The sequence below is a fragment of the Pseudochaenichthys georgianus genome, chromosome 9 (genome assembly GCF_902827115.2).
Source record: "Pseudochaenichthys georgianus chromosome 9, fPseGeo1.2, whole genome shotgun sequence".
NCBI classification, from domain to species: domain Eukaryota; kingdom Metazoa; phylum Chordata; class Actinopteri; order Perciformes; family Channichthyidae; genus Pseudochaenichthys; species Pseudochaenichthys georgianus.
The window spans coordinates 6,922,047-6,937,820 of record NC_047511.1 but is presented as its reverse complement, the minus strand read 5'-3'; the positions used below and the strand labels follow the sequence as shown (position 1 = coordinate 6,937,820).

Here is a 15,774-nt window from a genome sequence, read left to right as displayed (position 1 = left end):
CTCCCAAACCTACTCCCAGTTTTTAGAAGACACTTTCTTCCATCAGTGGAACAAGAAAAAGTCTGCATCTTTCAGGAAGACCATGATTTTATGGAGGACAATGCTCCATCGCATGCATCAAAGTACTCCACTGTGTGGCTAGCCAGTAAAGGCCTTAAAGAGGAACGAATAATGACATGGCCTCCTTCCTCACCTGACCTTAACCCTTCCTCACCTGACCTTAACCCTTCCTCATCTGACCTTAACCCTTCCTCATCTGACCTTAACCTTTCCTCATCTGACCTAAACCCTTCCTCACCTGACTTAAACCCTTCCTCATCTGACCTAAACCCTTCCTCACCTGACCTAAACCCTTCCTCATCTGACCTAAACCCTTCCTCATCTGACCTTAACCCTTCCTCACCTGACCTAAACCCTTCCTCACCTGACCTAAACCCTTCCTCATCTGACCTAAACCCTCCCTCATCTGACCTAAACCCTTCCTCACCTGACCTTAACCCTTCCTCACCTGACCTTAACCCTTCCTCATCTGATCTAACCCCTTCCTCACCTGACCTAACCCCTTCCTCTCCTGACCTAACCCCTTCCTCTCCTGACCTAACCCCTTCCTCTCCTGACCTAACCCCTTCCTCTCCTGACCTAACCCCTTCCTCTCCTGACCTAACCCCTTCCTCTCCTGACCTAACCCCTTCCTCTCCTGACCTAACCCCTTCCTCTCCTGACCTAACCCCTTCCTCTACCTGACCTAACCCCTTCCTCATCCTGACCTAACCCCTTCCTCTCCTGACCTAACCCCTTCCTCACCTGACCTAACCCCTTCCTCTCCTGACCTAACCCCTTCCTCACCTGACCTAACCCCTTCCTCTCCTGACCTAACCCCTTCCTCTCCTGACCTAACCCCTTCCTCACCTAACCCCTTCCTCTCCTGACCTAACCCCTTCCTCACCTAACCCCTTCCTCACCTGACCTAACCCCTTCCTCTCCTGACCTAACCCCTTCCTCTCCTGACCTAACCCCTTCCTCACCTGACCTAACCCCTTCCTCACCTGACCTAAACCCCTTCCTCTCCTGACCTAACCCTTCCTCACCTGACCTAAACCCTTCCTCACCTGACCTAACCCCTTCCTCTCCTGACCTAAACCCCTTCCTCTCCTCACCTAACCCCTTCCTCACCTGACCTAAACCCTTCCTCACCTGACCTAAACCCTTCCTCATCCTGACCTAACCCTTCCTCTCCTGACCTAAACCCCTTCCTCACTGACCTAAACCCCTTCCTCATCCTGACCTAACCCTTCCTCATCTGACCTAACCCCTTCCTCACCTGACCTAACCCCTTCCTCTCCTGACCTAACCCCTTCCTCACTGACCTAACCCTTCCTCTCCTGACCTAACCCTTCCTCATCCTGACCTAACCCCTTCCTCATCCTGACCTAACCCTTCCTCATCCTGACCTAACCCCTTCCTCATCCTGACCTAAACCCCTTCCTCACCTGACCTAACCCCTTCCTCTCCTGACCTAAACCCCTTCCTCATCTGACCTAACCCCTTCCTCTCCTGACCTAACCCCTTCCTCTCCTGACCTAACCCCTTCCTCACCTGACCTAACCCCTTCCTCTCCTGACCTAACCCCTTCCTCATCCTGACCTAACCCCTTCCTCATCCTGACCTAACCCCTTCCTCATCCTGACCTAACCCCTTCCTCATCCTGACCTAACCCCTTCCTCTACCTGACCTAACCCCTTCCTCTCCTGACCTAACCCCTTCCTCTCCTGACCTAACCCCTTCCTCTCCTGACCTAACCCCTTCCTCACCTGACCTAACCCCTTCCTCACCTGACCTAACCCCTTCCTCATCTAACCCCTTCCTCTCCTGACCTAACCCCTTCCTCTCCTGACCTAACCCCTTCCTCATCCTGACCTAACCCCTTCCTCTCCTGACCTAACCCCTTCCTCACCTGACCTAACCCCTTCCTCATCTAAACCCTTCCTCACCTGACCTAACCCCTTCCTCACCTGACCTAACCCCTTCCTCTCCTGACCTAAACCCCTTCCTCTCCTGACCTAACCCCTTCCTCACCTGACCTAAAACCCTTCCTCTCCTGACCTAAACCCCTTCCTCTCCTGACCTAACCCCTTCCTCACCTGACCTAACCCCTTCCTCTCCTGACCTAACCCCTTCCTCACCTGACCTAACCCCTTCCTCTCCTGACCTAACCCCTTCCTCACCTGACCTAACCCCTTCCTCACCTGACCTAACCCCTTCCTCACCTGACCTAACCCCTTCCTCTCCTGACCTAACCCCTTCCTCATCTGACCTAACCCCTTCCTCTCCTGACCTAACCCCTTCCTCATCTGACCTAACCCCTTCCTCATCTGACCTAACCCCTTCCTCTCCTGACCTAACCCCTTCCTCATCTGACCTAACCCCTTCCTCTCCTGACCTAACCCCTTCCTCCCCTGACCTAACCCCTTCCTCACCTGACCTAACCCCTTCCTCACCTGACCTAACCCCTTCCTCATCTGACCTAACCCCTTCCTCTCCTGACCTAACCCCTTCCTCTCCTGACCTAACCCCTTCCTCTCCTGACCTAACCCCTTCCTCACCTGACCTAACCCCTTCCTCACCTGACCTAACCCCTTCCTCACCTGACCTAACCCCTTCCTCTCCTGACCTAACCCCTTCCTCTCCTGACCTAACCCCTTCCTCTCCTGACCTAACCCCTTCCTCTCCTGACCTAACCCCTTCCTCACCTGACCTAACCCCTTCCTCTCCTGACCTAACCCCTTCCTCTCCTGACCTAACCCCTTCCTCTCCTGACCTAACCCCTTCCTCTCCTGACCTAACCCCTTCCTCATCCTGACCTAACCCCTTCCTCTCCTGACCTAACCCCTTCCTCTCCTGACCTAACCCCTTCCTCACCTGACCTAAACCCCTTCCTCATCCTGACCTAACCCCTTCCTCACTGACCTAACCCCTTCCTCTCCTGACCTAACCCCTTCCTCCTGACCTAACCCCTTCCTCATCTGACCTAAACCCTTCCTCATCTGACCTTAACCCTTCCTCACCTGACCTAAACCCTTCCTCACTTGACCTAAACCCTTCCTCATCTGACCTTAACCCTTCCTCATCTGACCTAAACCCCTTCCTCATCTGACCTAAACCCTTCCTCTCCTGACCTAAACCCTTCCTCATCTGACCTAAACACCTTCCTCACCTAACCTAAACCCTTCCTCATCTGACCTTAACCCTTCCTCACCTGACCTAAAACCCTTCCTCATCTGACCTTACCTTACCCTTCCTCACCTAACCTAAACCCTTCCTCATCTGACCTTAACCCTTCCTCCTCATGACCTAAACCCTTCTCATCTGACCTTAACCACCCATCCTCACTGACCTAAAACCCTTCCTCATCTGAACCTAAACCCTTCCTCATTCTGACCTAAACCCCTCCTCATCTGACCTAAACCCTTCCTCACCTGACCTAAACCCTCCCTCATCTGACCTAAACCCTTCCTCACCTGACCTTAACCCTTCCTCACCTGACCTTAACCCTTCCTCATCTGACCTTAACCCTTCCTCACCTGACCTTAACCCTTCCTCATCTGACCTAAACCCTTCCTCATCTGACCTAAACCCTTCCTCATCTGACCTAAACCCTTCCTCATCTGACCTTAACCCTTCCTCATCTGACCTAAACCCTTCCTCATCTGACCTAAACCCTTCCTCACTTGACCTAAACCCTTCCTCATCTGACCTAAACCCTTCCTCACCTGACCTAAACCCTTCCTCATCTGACCTTAACCCTTCCTCATCTGACCTAAACCCTTCCTCATCTGACCTAAACCCTTCCTCACCAGACCTTAATCCTATAGAGAACTAGTGGGCTCCTCTGAAAGGGAGATATCCGGTGAAGGGATCAGGACAGCTCTCTGAACAGAGTCTGGGAGGCTGTGGTTGATCGTCAACAGATCAAGAAACTGACAGACTCCATCAATTTCCTGGCATTTGTTCTCCTTCCGTCCTTTTTAAACTGTGTGTGAGCGGAGGTGCTCATAGTGTTTTTTTGTGGGAAGATGTTTGTTTTCCTTGAGTTGCATAATAATGGTGCACACATAGATTTTCTCCTAAGAAAGCCAGAACATCACTTTTACTTTCTTAAATATTCAGGTTTGAGGTTCATTAACATTTTGGATTGACCGAGAACACAGTAGTTGTTCAATAATTAAAATAATCCTCAAAAAATGCAACTTGCCTAATAATTGTGCACACAGTGTAGTACTGCTGTGTTGTAATGTAGCTGTTGGTACAGACTCATTTGGAAACCATGCACTACACTGCTACATTACACACAATTTGATCAACCTAAAATAAGACATGTGAGATAGATGACTCAAGAAATAGTATATTACATGTATCTTGTTAGACATTTTTATCCAAAGCGACTCACATACTCAGTAGTGTGGGCAATCCCCACAGGAGCACTTTGGAGTGAAGTGTCTCAGGGACACAACGACACGCTGACTGCAGTGGGGTTTGAACCTGTGCCCCCCTGATACAAACACCAACGCTCAACACACTGCACCACACGCCGCCCAAATGTAAAAATACTATATTACAGTTCAACAGCAATGTGAAAACATATTGGTTTTGTATCAGAACACCCTGAAACTTTAACACACACTCAAATGGTGCTTTAAATCTTATTCATGGGTTTAATGAGTTGTTGATGTGAATATGTCTGCCACCGTTCCAGCTGTCACCCCGAACATCTGCTGCCTCATTCTGTGTAACCACCTGCTTCCATTACACTGTTGAACCTGTAAGTAACATCTGCTACCTGCCTTACAGCCTCAGCCAGGGAGTTGAGTTCACTGCCATGACAGGTCTACAAAATGCTTTATCATGCTACATTTCTGCTGTGTGCTTTCAGGTCAGCTTTCTGCCTCAACAAGCAGGCCACTCTCGGTGCTATTTTTCAACCTGCCTCAGGCAACAACAACACAAGCCAGTGTTTCCTACCTGTAAACAATGTGGATGAAACCTTTCATGATAATACCACACGGTGTCCTACTTCTGGATATAAATAAATCATCAAACTCATGGTTTGATTTCTTAGTAGGCTATTCTGAACAAATTGGGACACCTGGGAAAAATAGCCTTACTCACAAACAATTAGTTTAAAAGAACAGAGGTTTAAATGCTTTCTTCAAAATGTTGTCCCTTGAAAGTAAGACATGTCTCAGAGAGAGATGAAGAGGTACGTTTTTTTACCACGGAGTATTGACCGGTCATGCTGCAGAACCGGAAGCTTTTGACATTCTACAAAGTGTGAGAGCAGGAAAGAGAGAAAGAACAGACAGGGGGCATATGGCACAAACGAATTAAAATCTTTGGTGATGATGGTGCTACAGTAGATGACATTTAATTATTTAAATTCTTCCTCATACCAAATGTATGGTGATACATCCAAAGTTGAGATATTTCCCATATGTGTATGTGTGCATGTGTGTGCGCATGGGTGTGTTTATCAGGGTTTAGAGTCACCCTGCCATTCTTGGAAAACCTGCATTGTCTCCTTGTCTGTGTTGTGGCAGTATGATGGTTTGGTTAAACAGTGCAGCAGGTGATCACCTCAAGCTTTAAAGGAAATATTGAACAGCCGACTTCTTAGAATGTATTTTGTACAACTGAACAAGTAGAAACCCACAGACACAGTGGAACCTCTTTAACCATAAGGTAGTTATACCATAGTATACATTATCATATTATCCTCTTGCGCATCCTATTGTGAACATGGAAATGACGAGTACCCCAAAGTTTTATGATAGAAATCAGTGGCGGCTGGTGCAGTTTTCTCCAGGTGGGGCTCGACCAAAATGTTTGCAAACTTATACACAAGCTCAAAACATGTCATATTACAACGCAGGTCTAGCTCAAAGGCACACAGCACTTGATACAGTCTATTATTGTAGTGCCTGTTTTTGTCAACCTCCTTATTATGCTATCCTGTAGCCTTCATTGGACAGCTGTGTTTACTTTCCTAAACATGGCTAGAAGCATCATCCATGTGGACTCTGGTTTGTTCATGTTTTTTCTGATATGTGCTTTAAGTCGCTCACACCTGTCTGGATCCATTCTGGGTCTGACTCTGGTCCATAGACGGGTCTGATCCTGACGTTTGAAAATGGAGGCAGGGAAAGCAAAATATAGCACTGGTGTTGCTACAGGTAGTTATCGCAGCCTTCTTGCTGAACCTGCTCCTTGAAAAAGAGCACGTATACTGCCTTCCTCTGTCCTTAACTCCTGCCTATGTCACCCCCTAATCCCACCAGGAGCGTTTGCGCTGCGCTGCGGCGTTTTTAGCGATCATCGCGGCCACTCTAGTCAATGCATCCCAGAAGCTCCTCGCCGCAAGGAATTTCTAAAATATAGGATGAATCCTATTTTTGACGCGGCACAGGCAGGAAGCAGCACAGCAGGCAGGCAGGAAGTGATGAAAATCACCTTGTTGTCTGCTTTGCTGGTGGGGGTGCACCAGGTGCACCCAAAACCGGCTCCTTCTCTTCCCCCCCACCACCGTCTTTCAAGTAGGAGAATACATGCCAGCGTTCTCCTCCGGTTTACAGGCACTGTAAATTATATATATATAGAATAATTATGATGATGAATGCATATTTTTTTACCACTAAAATACAGCAACCCATCTTTGATTCATGTCGTTTATAACTGGAATATTACAATTATTATTAACTGTGTCTGTAGTCTACAACACAACAACATAGGAAATAACAACAATAAACACAATTTAAACAGACACAAGCATAAACCATTTAACTACGTAGCCTACTTGTAGAAGTACAAATGTCCAGGAAATATTCCAAAATCAACAACAACTGCGAGGCTGCACACACGACGCTCCGCTTCCGCAACGTTTTGAAATGCGCCTGGTGGGTTATGACGCAGGAGGAGGTCACAGCGCGGCGCGGCGCAGCGCAGCGCAGACGCTTCTGGTGGGATCAGGGGGTCAGGCAGATCAGGTCCGAGCTCTTTTACTCCCAGCTTTCCCTCCAGTGTCCTCCTCTCAAAGAATGTTTCTTTAAGTGATTAAACATAATTTTCCTTCTCCATATTCAGTATCTAGTTTTGTTTACACTCCGTCTAGCTCTCATTCAAAAGTCAATCACTCACTCTGCCGCTCCTGCTGCCCCCTAGTTGTTGGCGGTGTCAACAGCTGCTTTGGGCGCAGTTTTGTGCGCCCCGAGCTGCTCCTATCTGTTGCATTGAAGAGGCGCGGACTGCGCATTCACCACTTATAACGAGAGTCAATGGGCAAAGATTTCTGCGCCCCAAGCAGGAAACACGTGACTTATCAGTAACTTAAGACATTGTAAAACAATTGTTATCGATATTTTATCGTAGATTATACATTTAACTGACACCAACTATATAATATGTACCTTGTTCATTACATTTTTTTTTAATAAAATTAAAGTATTTTTTAATGACAATCTAGAATGTGGGAAGAGATGGGGCGGTGCCCCTAGTGCCCCTATAGGCCGGCCACCGCTGATTTAAATGTATAATACGGTCCCCAGCACACAGAAACTGCAGGATGCTAACTTCCATATGTTGGGCAATTTGCACAATTAGCATACGTTTTAGTAATAAGCATGAATTACCATTATAGTCTATAAAAAATTGCTTTGCTGATTTGGACAACTTTGAGGGTTATTGAGGATGCTGAGTCAATTTCTGAAATTATTAAGTTTCCGTTTCATGGCATTTTCAACCAGAAAGTGGCCATATCTGGACTCTCGGTGGGCTGATTTTGATTCCTTTTAGTTCCATTTTGAAGATTTAGGGGACTCTGGATCACTTGGATTTGACAGATTGCCTTATAGATTACATCCTAACCATGACACGTTGGTGTTTCCCAGGAAGATTTGGTAAACATAGAAGGGTACAGCCCATCTGGAACACTTTGCTTAGCATGCTGCATAACCTGGCCTTGGATAAGCAGATACAAATGGTTTGATAGTCAGATGGATGTCATATGAAATTACTTGTTAGGACTTTAGTTCTAGCTGTTCTGAAGTTAAAAGTAGAAGAAATTGAAAAATGTCAAGCCTTAAATATGACTGAATTCAACACACGTTCTTGGGAAACTAGCGTCCATCATCCCAGCTCTATAGACATGGTTTAAAGTAATATCACTTTATAATATGTGCAACACACTTACCGTTGGCCTCCTATCATGTTGAGAGATTGAGACTCTCGACCATATTGTTTGAATTCTGACTCTCCTTGTGTGTGTGTGTGTGTGTGTGAGTGTGTGTGTGTGTGTGTGTGTGTGTGTGTGTGTGTGTGTGTGTGTGTGTGTGTGTGTGTGTGTGTGTGTGTGCGTGCGTGCGTGCGTGCGTGCGTGCGTGCGTGCGTGCGTGCGTGCGTGCGTGCGTGCGTGCTTGGTGTGTGTACTGTTGTTTGTGTTTGGTTGCTTTCATGTGTCCCCCAGTGTCTCATGCGACAAGCTGAGACACTTTAATGAGTGTCAGCCTCTTTTTTGGCCAGGCATGACCCCGGGTTAGAGAGTGGCTGACACTGATACCTAATATGAGGGAAAACTGAAACTGCTGGTGTGGGATTACAAAGATAAGTGGATTACAGACAGTGAGGGTATATCATTTGGATAAAAAAGACAAATGCATGCCCCATGATGCTTTCCATCAACAACAAAATGGTATGTTTGTACATGTGAAAGATACCCTGAGAACTGGGTTTCCCCTACAACAGTATCCATTTTTAAAATAGTAAAATGCATTTACAGTATATCACTTTTGATTTTCACTGTAACCACCTAGACACCATTACAGGTCAAAGAGAAGTTTGCCAATACTTTGCACCTCCTGCACACACACACACACACACACACACACACACACACACACACACACACACACACCACACACACACACACACACACACACACACACACACACACACACAACACACACACACACACACACACACACACACACACACACACACCCACACACACACACACACACACCACACACACACACACACACACACATTCAATAATGTCGTTGTTATGAGAATAAACATTTGAATCTTGAATCTTAACTCAGTTCTACTTTTTCCAAACTACACTGGGAATGTTTGAACAGATTGTGTTTGCTCATTTTTGTAACTTAGGTGAAGATCCAACCCTGTCTCCTCAAAATTACATTCCCACAGAACTAAACTGCATTCTCAATTACGTTAAGCTAGAAATGTATTTTCTACCACATTACATGGTAATTTTGGACGTAACTCAAATACGTTTATTTTCTACATATATTTGCCATTTATTGTCTTGCTTTCCAACAATGCGCCCCACCATGCACAGGGCTGCTATTAATTTGAACAATCTGCTGGCCATTATTATTATTATTATTATTAGGATACTATACAAAGAGAAATATGTTACGATCTCACGTTTTTCTGGCCACAGCAGTTGTTTTGGAGAATTTTACATCCGGAATAAGTATTCTCTCTACATTACATTACATTGCATTTAGCTGACGCTTTTATCCCAACGCGACTTACAATAAATGCGTTCGACCAAGAAGATACAAACTTGAAGAAAACAGAATCACATAAGTACATCAGGTTTCATAGAGCCAAAACATTTCAAGTGCTACGCTTTAGATAAGCCAGTCCTTTGTTAGTATATAAGTGCTCTGTTAGTACATTTATTGCTCAAAGTGGAATCGAAAGAGATGAGTTTTCAGTCTGCGCCGGAAGGTGTGTAAGCTTTCTGCTGTCCTGATGTCAATGGGGAGCTCATTCCACCATTTTGGAGCCAGGATAGCAAACCCACGTGTTTTTGCTGATGGGAACTTGGGTCCCCCTCGTAGTGCGGGTGCAGCGAGTCGTTTGGCTGATGCAGAGCGTAGTGCACGTGCTGGGGTGTACGGTTGAACCATGTCCTGGATGTCGGAAGGGCCAGATCCTTCACAGCATGGTACGCAAGTACCAGTGGTCTTAAAGTGGATTCTAGCAGTTACTGGAAGCCAGTGGAGGGAGCGGAGGAGCGGCGAGGTGTGGGAAAATGTAGGAAGGTTGAAGACCAGATGAGCCGCTGCATTCTGGATGAGCTGCTGAGGTCGGATGGCACATGCAGGTAGACCAGCCAGGAGGGAGTTGCAGTAGTCTAGGCGTGATGACGAGAGCCTGGGCCAGAAGCTGCGTCGCTTTCTGTGTCAGGAGGGGACGTATCCTCCTGATGTTGTAAAGAGTGTATCTGCAGCAGCGGGTTGTAGCAGCGATGTTTGCAGTGAAGGACAGGTTGTTATCTAGGGTCACACCCAGATTCCTTGCAGTCTGAGTCGGGGGAAAACAACAGAGGTGCCGATGTTGATTGTTAGGTCAAGAGCGGGACAATCTTTTCCCGGAAGAAAAAAGCAGTCAGTCTTGTCAAGGTTGAGCTTGAGGTGGTGAGCAGACATCCACTGAGAGATGTCAGCTAGACAGCAGAGATGCGTTCGACGACCTGGGTCTCTGAGCGGGGAAAGGACAGAATTAATTGGGTGTCGTCAGCGTAGCAATGGTATGAAAAACCGTCGAATAAATCGATTATTATTCGCCAGGGCTGCCGAATAATCGATTTTGATCATGGTCAGTTTCTGGCAACCCTAGGAGTGACCTGCCTTGAAACCAGACTGGTGGCAGATCCAGAAGGTTGTTCTGATAGAGATAACAGGAGAGTTGTTTAAAGACAGCGCGTTCAAGTGGAACGGGAGGAGAGAGACAGGCCTGTAGTTATAACATCAGACGGGTTGAGAGTGGGTTTTCTTTAGGAGAGGGTTTACTCTTGCCTCCTTGAGACTGTTTGGAAAGTGACCAGAAGTTAGAGAAGTGTTGATGAAATGGGTGAGAAACGGTAGAATATCAGGAGCGATAGTCTGAGGTAATGAGGGTAAGAACCTCACTTGGAGAGAGAGGGGAAAAGGAGGTTAGTGTGTGGGTGATGCTCGGCGTAACCCTCGGAGCACACTCTCCAATCACAGAGCTTGAGGACTATCACAAGGCTTTGTCAAGCGAAGCGGAGAGAATACTTACTTCCGGATGTAATATTCTCTAAAGCAAATGAGCTGCTCACCCTCACCCTCACCCTCAGTCCTAACCTCTTGTTATGCATTGCACAGACATTGTAGCCTTACTGAAAAGCATCTCAATGTATTACTTATAAGGCTGAATGCACCTCTTCTTAAGTGTATCCACCATTATTGATTTTGTTTATGCTAAATGGCCAGATGTGAGGTAAATTATTTCACTGTTAGTGTGTTTTTGTGAGGCTGAAAATAGTTTTTTTTGTCTTCAGTGTCAGTCTGACAGTTTATTATTTATCTAATTGTTACTGCCAAAAGAGTGTAGTTCTTGTTTAATTGTTACACTGCCAAAATAGTGTACTACTTATAACTTGATTGTTGAGGCTACAATAAAGATGCCTGTCAAAATGTCTAAACATATCTTTTGTGTTTTATTGTTCCACTACATTTCATAATGATAATTGCTACAATGATGGGGAGTTGTCTTTTCTCTTACTGTGCCACAGAACAACACAAAAACGTATTATTTTAATGTAAAGTAACTTGTTACTAGTTACTTTTAGAATCTAGTAACTAATAAAATAACTAGTTACTTTTTTGAGAGCAGTAACTATAACTATTACTCGTTAATAATAATATCAAACATGATTTTACTATTAACTTTATTGTGAAATTAAAACAGAACGGTAAGGCCCAATGAGGAGCCTTACGAGCCTTGTGAGGCCCAATAAGGCCTTATGAGCTTTATTGAGCCTTTTGAGGCCCAATCTTTCTAATAAATAAAGAACTACGGCAGATGTGTAATATTTAATGCAGCTGAACCATTTATTATAATGCATTTATATGATGACTTTCAAAGAGTAAAGCAAGCGAGAACGGAATAAAGTAAGGTTTTATCTTTTACGGGGATAAAAATTCATATAGAATAACCTAGGTGCACTGCCACTCCAACATTCAATCACAGAGCTTGAGGACTAATCACGGGGTTTTGTCGATCAAAGCAGACTGGTGTCGTCCCAAACGATAGCTGAGGATTATGGGTAGTGTAGTGTCTTCGGCCATCTTAAACTCAAAAAAAACTATTTGTTTCTCCGAATCGAAGGGGAAAAACACAAAAGCATTGCAAACAAATTAAACCAATCAATGTTGTGTAATTAACAGGTATAATCTGGTGTTTTTGAGTTCATGAGTAATGCAGATATCACTGTAAAATCAATCGACATTAGAGAGAATTCTTACTTCCAGATGTAAAACAATACGTTTCTAGCTAAACGTAATTGAGAATGCAGTTTAATTATGTGGGAACTTAATTTTGAGGAGACAGGCTTGGAAGATCATACCATTTTCTTTGTACAAATGTATACATAAATGCAGGTTATTCCAAAGGGTTCACTGCATTTTCTTGCCACTGTATATATATATATGTACGTATATATATAAATATATATATATAAACAGTATATTTAGGCGGTCTGTTCTGACGCCACAAAAACTCTGCGTTGTATTATGTTGTGATGAAACTGATCTGTTGCAGGTGGGTGACCAGATCCTGGATGTCAACGGACAGAGCTTTGTAACCATCTCCCACGATGAGGCAGTTCACATCCTCAAGACAGGACGCCACCTTCTAATGAAAGTTAGGGATGTAGGGCGTCTGCCTCATGCACGCACAGTGGTGGACGAGACCAAATGGATCTGCAGTCAGGCCATCGCTGAGACCAATGCTACAGCTAACCCAAGTTATCTCACCAACTCCCATGTCAATGCCGGCATCCATGTCAATGTCAGTGCCTGCAGTTCAAGGTGAGTACATTATACTTAGATACAATGACTTTTCCCCACATATAATACAATACTGTCAGTGGAGGGAACTAGAGACATCATTGTAATTGAGGATTAGACAAATAAAATATGGTATCTTTAAATTGTTAACTTTAAAGGCAACATATAGCAACTATCTTACAAGCGGACTTATATAACAGTTACGTAATAGGCAGAACACTGCCAGTCCCACTCTGCTCCCCAAATGCCTTGCACGTGTAATGCAGGAGGCTTTACGGCACCAGGTCACACACCGCCATTTTATGGGAAAAAGTGTTCTGGTTTTCCCCTGATCTGCCTGGACAACTGAAGCAGAACTTATCATTAAAGTGAAGCAGCTGTCCTGTCATGGTCTCCTTGGAAGCAAACAAATGGCATGGCTTAAAGTTAAGAAGAAGTTACCATTTTGAAGATGTTTTACTTCCTTCTCAAAGTGTGCTGGTAAGCTCACCAGTTACAGGCAGAAAGTACCTTTATTTTAGACAGGCCAGCCTGAAGGTCCAATGAAACATTCAAGGCCATGTGTGATCACTCCATGGGTTTTGTTCCCACATTAACATCTTAAGCCCGATTGCCCCCGCAACAATATTGCACGAAACTGTGTCTCAGGGCTTCTTAACCTATTAATGTGTCATACCCACTTAATGGGAAGAAACTCAGCTATCAGACAATATTAACCATTTTTAGCTAACCATAACTCACGGTAGCGATATGTTATACTTCATGCTATCTGCACAAACTATCATATGAAAGCTGAGATTCCACAGATTCCATTGGTATAAGTATCATCACTGTGCGACCAAAACTCATGGCAGCGAAAGCCAGGAAAGACAACACACAACTTCACTTTACGGGGCCAAAACGGCAAATACGTCTTACCTTTGCTGTTTTCTGATCAAAAGTTGTGTTCGATGGCATTGACAAGCATATAAACGCTGCTGAAGGTTAATCCAATGTCTCTGTCACTTTGAAATGATTACTGATAATCCATCATAACATTTATGGCAATAAACGTATTTTTCATATAGAGTGTAACGGAGCTTTCGGTTTTGGGCAAACTGCGTGCACATCATCCTAACCCTCAACGGTAATGTTTAGATGGATTTAGGAATGTCCCCTCGATTCTATTGGCTCTAACGGTTACAAAGAGGTGTCAATCACCAAAATCGAGCAATGGGTTCCAGAGATACGTCAACTGCACCCAAATGTACCCAGAAGTGAGTCCACCTGGACTTTTCTTTTCTAGACCTCTCTAAAAAGGTCAGATTTAGCTTGTTTTGCATACATTTTGATACAGGGTACTTATTATATGTTAGAGTTTGGATTCCTAAAGCTTTTAGTCTCCGATCCCATCATTCAAGGGTCGTTTTCACTATAAGTAATGGTTTTTCTTTAGACGAAATCTATAATTTACATTTCTTTACTATGTTCAATCTGAATTTACTTTAAAATAAAAACATCTATATTGATTCTGACACTTCCACAGCCAACACACAGGTGTATCATTGATTTGTGAAAAAAGATTATTCATTTACCCCGTTTAGAAGTGAAGATATAGTCACTTGTTCTGGGCATGTCATGTTCGAGCCTGAGGCCTGAAAAACAGACTCTGGGCTTAGCAGGTTAAGGAGTGACAAAGGCCAGATTTTAAGAGGCAAAGTACAAAATAAACACATCTTTGAGAGATGCTAAATTTCAACATTTCTTATCAAGTGACTGCTTCTGTCTGGAGGAACCTCAGCCAGATGGTTAAAGCCCCGTCCCAAAGACAACTGTCTCCATGCAAACAAACTGGACCCCAGACTTGCAATGTACCAGCCGGCTCAATTCGTCCACCATCATACCCGTCCAAAAATAAACCAGGATCACAGGACTTAATGACATTGGACCCGGATTACCTCTTTGTAATTAAGTCTTTTGAGCGCCTTGTCCTTTCACACCTCAAAACCCTCAACAGGTCTGTAGAAGATGCAGTCAACATGGCCCTCCACTTCCTCCTGCAGCAGCTGGAATCAGCCAGGATCCTAATTGTGGGCGGGAACACTGCCTCATACAATAGTCCCGGCTCTGCTGCAGGACAAACTCTCCCAGATGCACCTTCCAGACTGAATTCCTGTCCAACAGGAAGCAGCACATACAGCTGAAAACGTCTCATCAAAATGATCATCATCCGTACTGGTTCCCCTCAAGGCTGCTTTCTTTCTCCTCTTCTTCCTTTACATCAATGGCTCTCTCCCCCACTAAATCCGCAATTAATCAAAGTAAAGTCATGTGAATTAACTAACGGTCCATCCATCAGTGACTGCAGTTCCCCATCGGTCCCAGTCAACCAAGGTGTACCTCAAGGCTCTGTGCTTGGACTCCTCCTCTTCACCATTTACATGCTCCCACTTGGTCAAATTATCCACCACCATAGTCTCAGCTTTCATTCATACACTGATGACACACAGCTCTATCTCTGCACCAAACCGTCAACTCAGCTCCCCCCTCAATCCCTTGTCAACTGCCTACAGGACATAAAAAACTGGACGTCATCAAACCTGCTCAAACTAAACAGCAATAAAACCGAGCTCAGGTTGGAGACCTGCTCCTCTCCATTGACGGCTGCTCCATCTCTCCATCCACTGAAGTCCACAACCTGGGAGTCATCCTGGACACCACAAATCTGTCACCAAATCTGCTTTCTACCATCTCAAAAACATTTCCAGACTCCGGCCTTCACTCTCTGACTCTTTGGCAGAAACGCTAATACACGCTTTCATAACCTCCCGCCTCGACTATTGCAATGGAGTCCTGTCCGGGGTTCCCAGCAAAGCCCTGGAGAGGCTCCAATACGTCCAGA

At 45.0% G+C, this 15,774-nt stretch overlaps 1 protein-coding gene across 1 annotated transcript in view; it reads left to right on the top strand.

Annotated features, from left to right (window-relative positions):
* The window catches only part of LOC117452174 (whirlin-like), a 74,606-nt gene extending 61,779 nt beyond the window's left edge, over positions 1-12,827 (top strand). The window contains exons 4-5 of the mRNA XM_034090652.1: positions 12,646-12,747; positions 12,813-12,827. Coding sequence (XP_033946543.1) covers positions 12,646-12,747; positions 12,813-12,827 — 117 coding nt within the window. The remainder of the gene's footprint in view (positions 1-12,645; positions 12,748-12,812) is intronic.
* Positions 12,828-15,774: the final 2,947 nt, after the last annotated feature.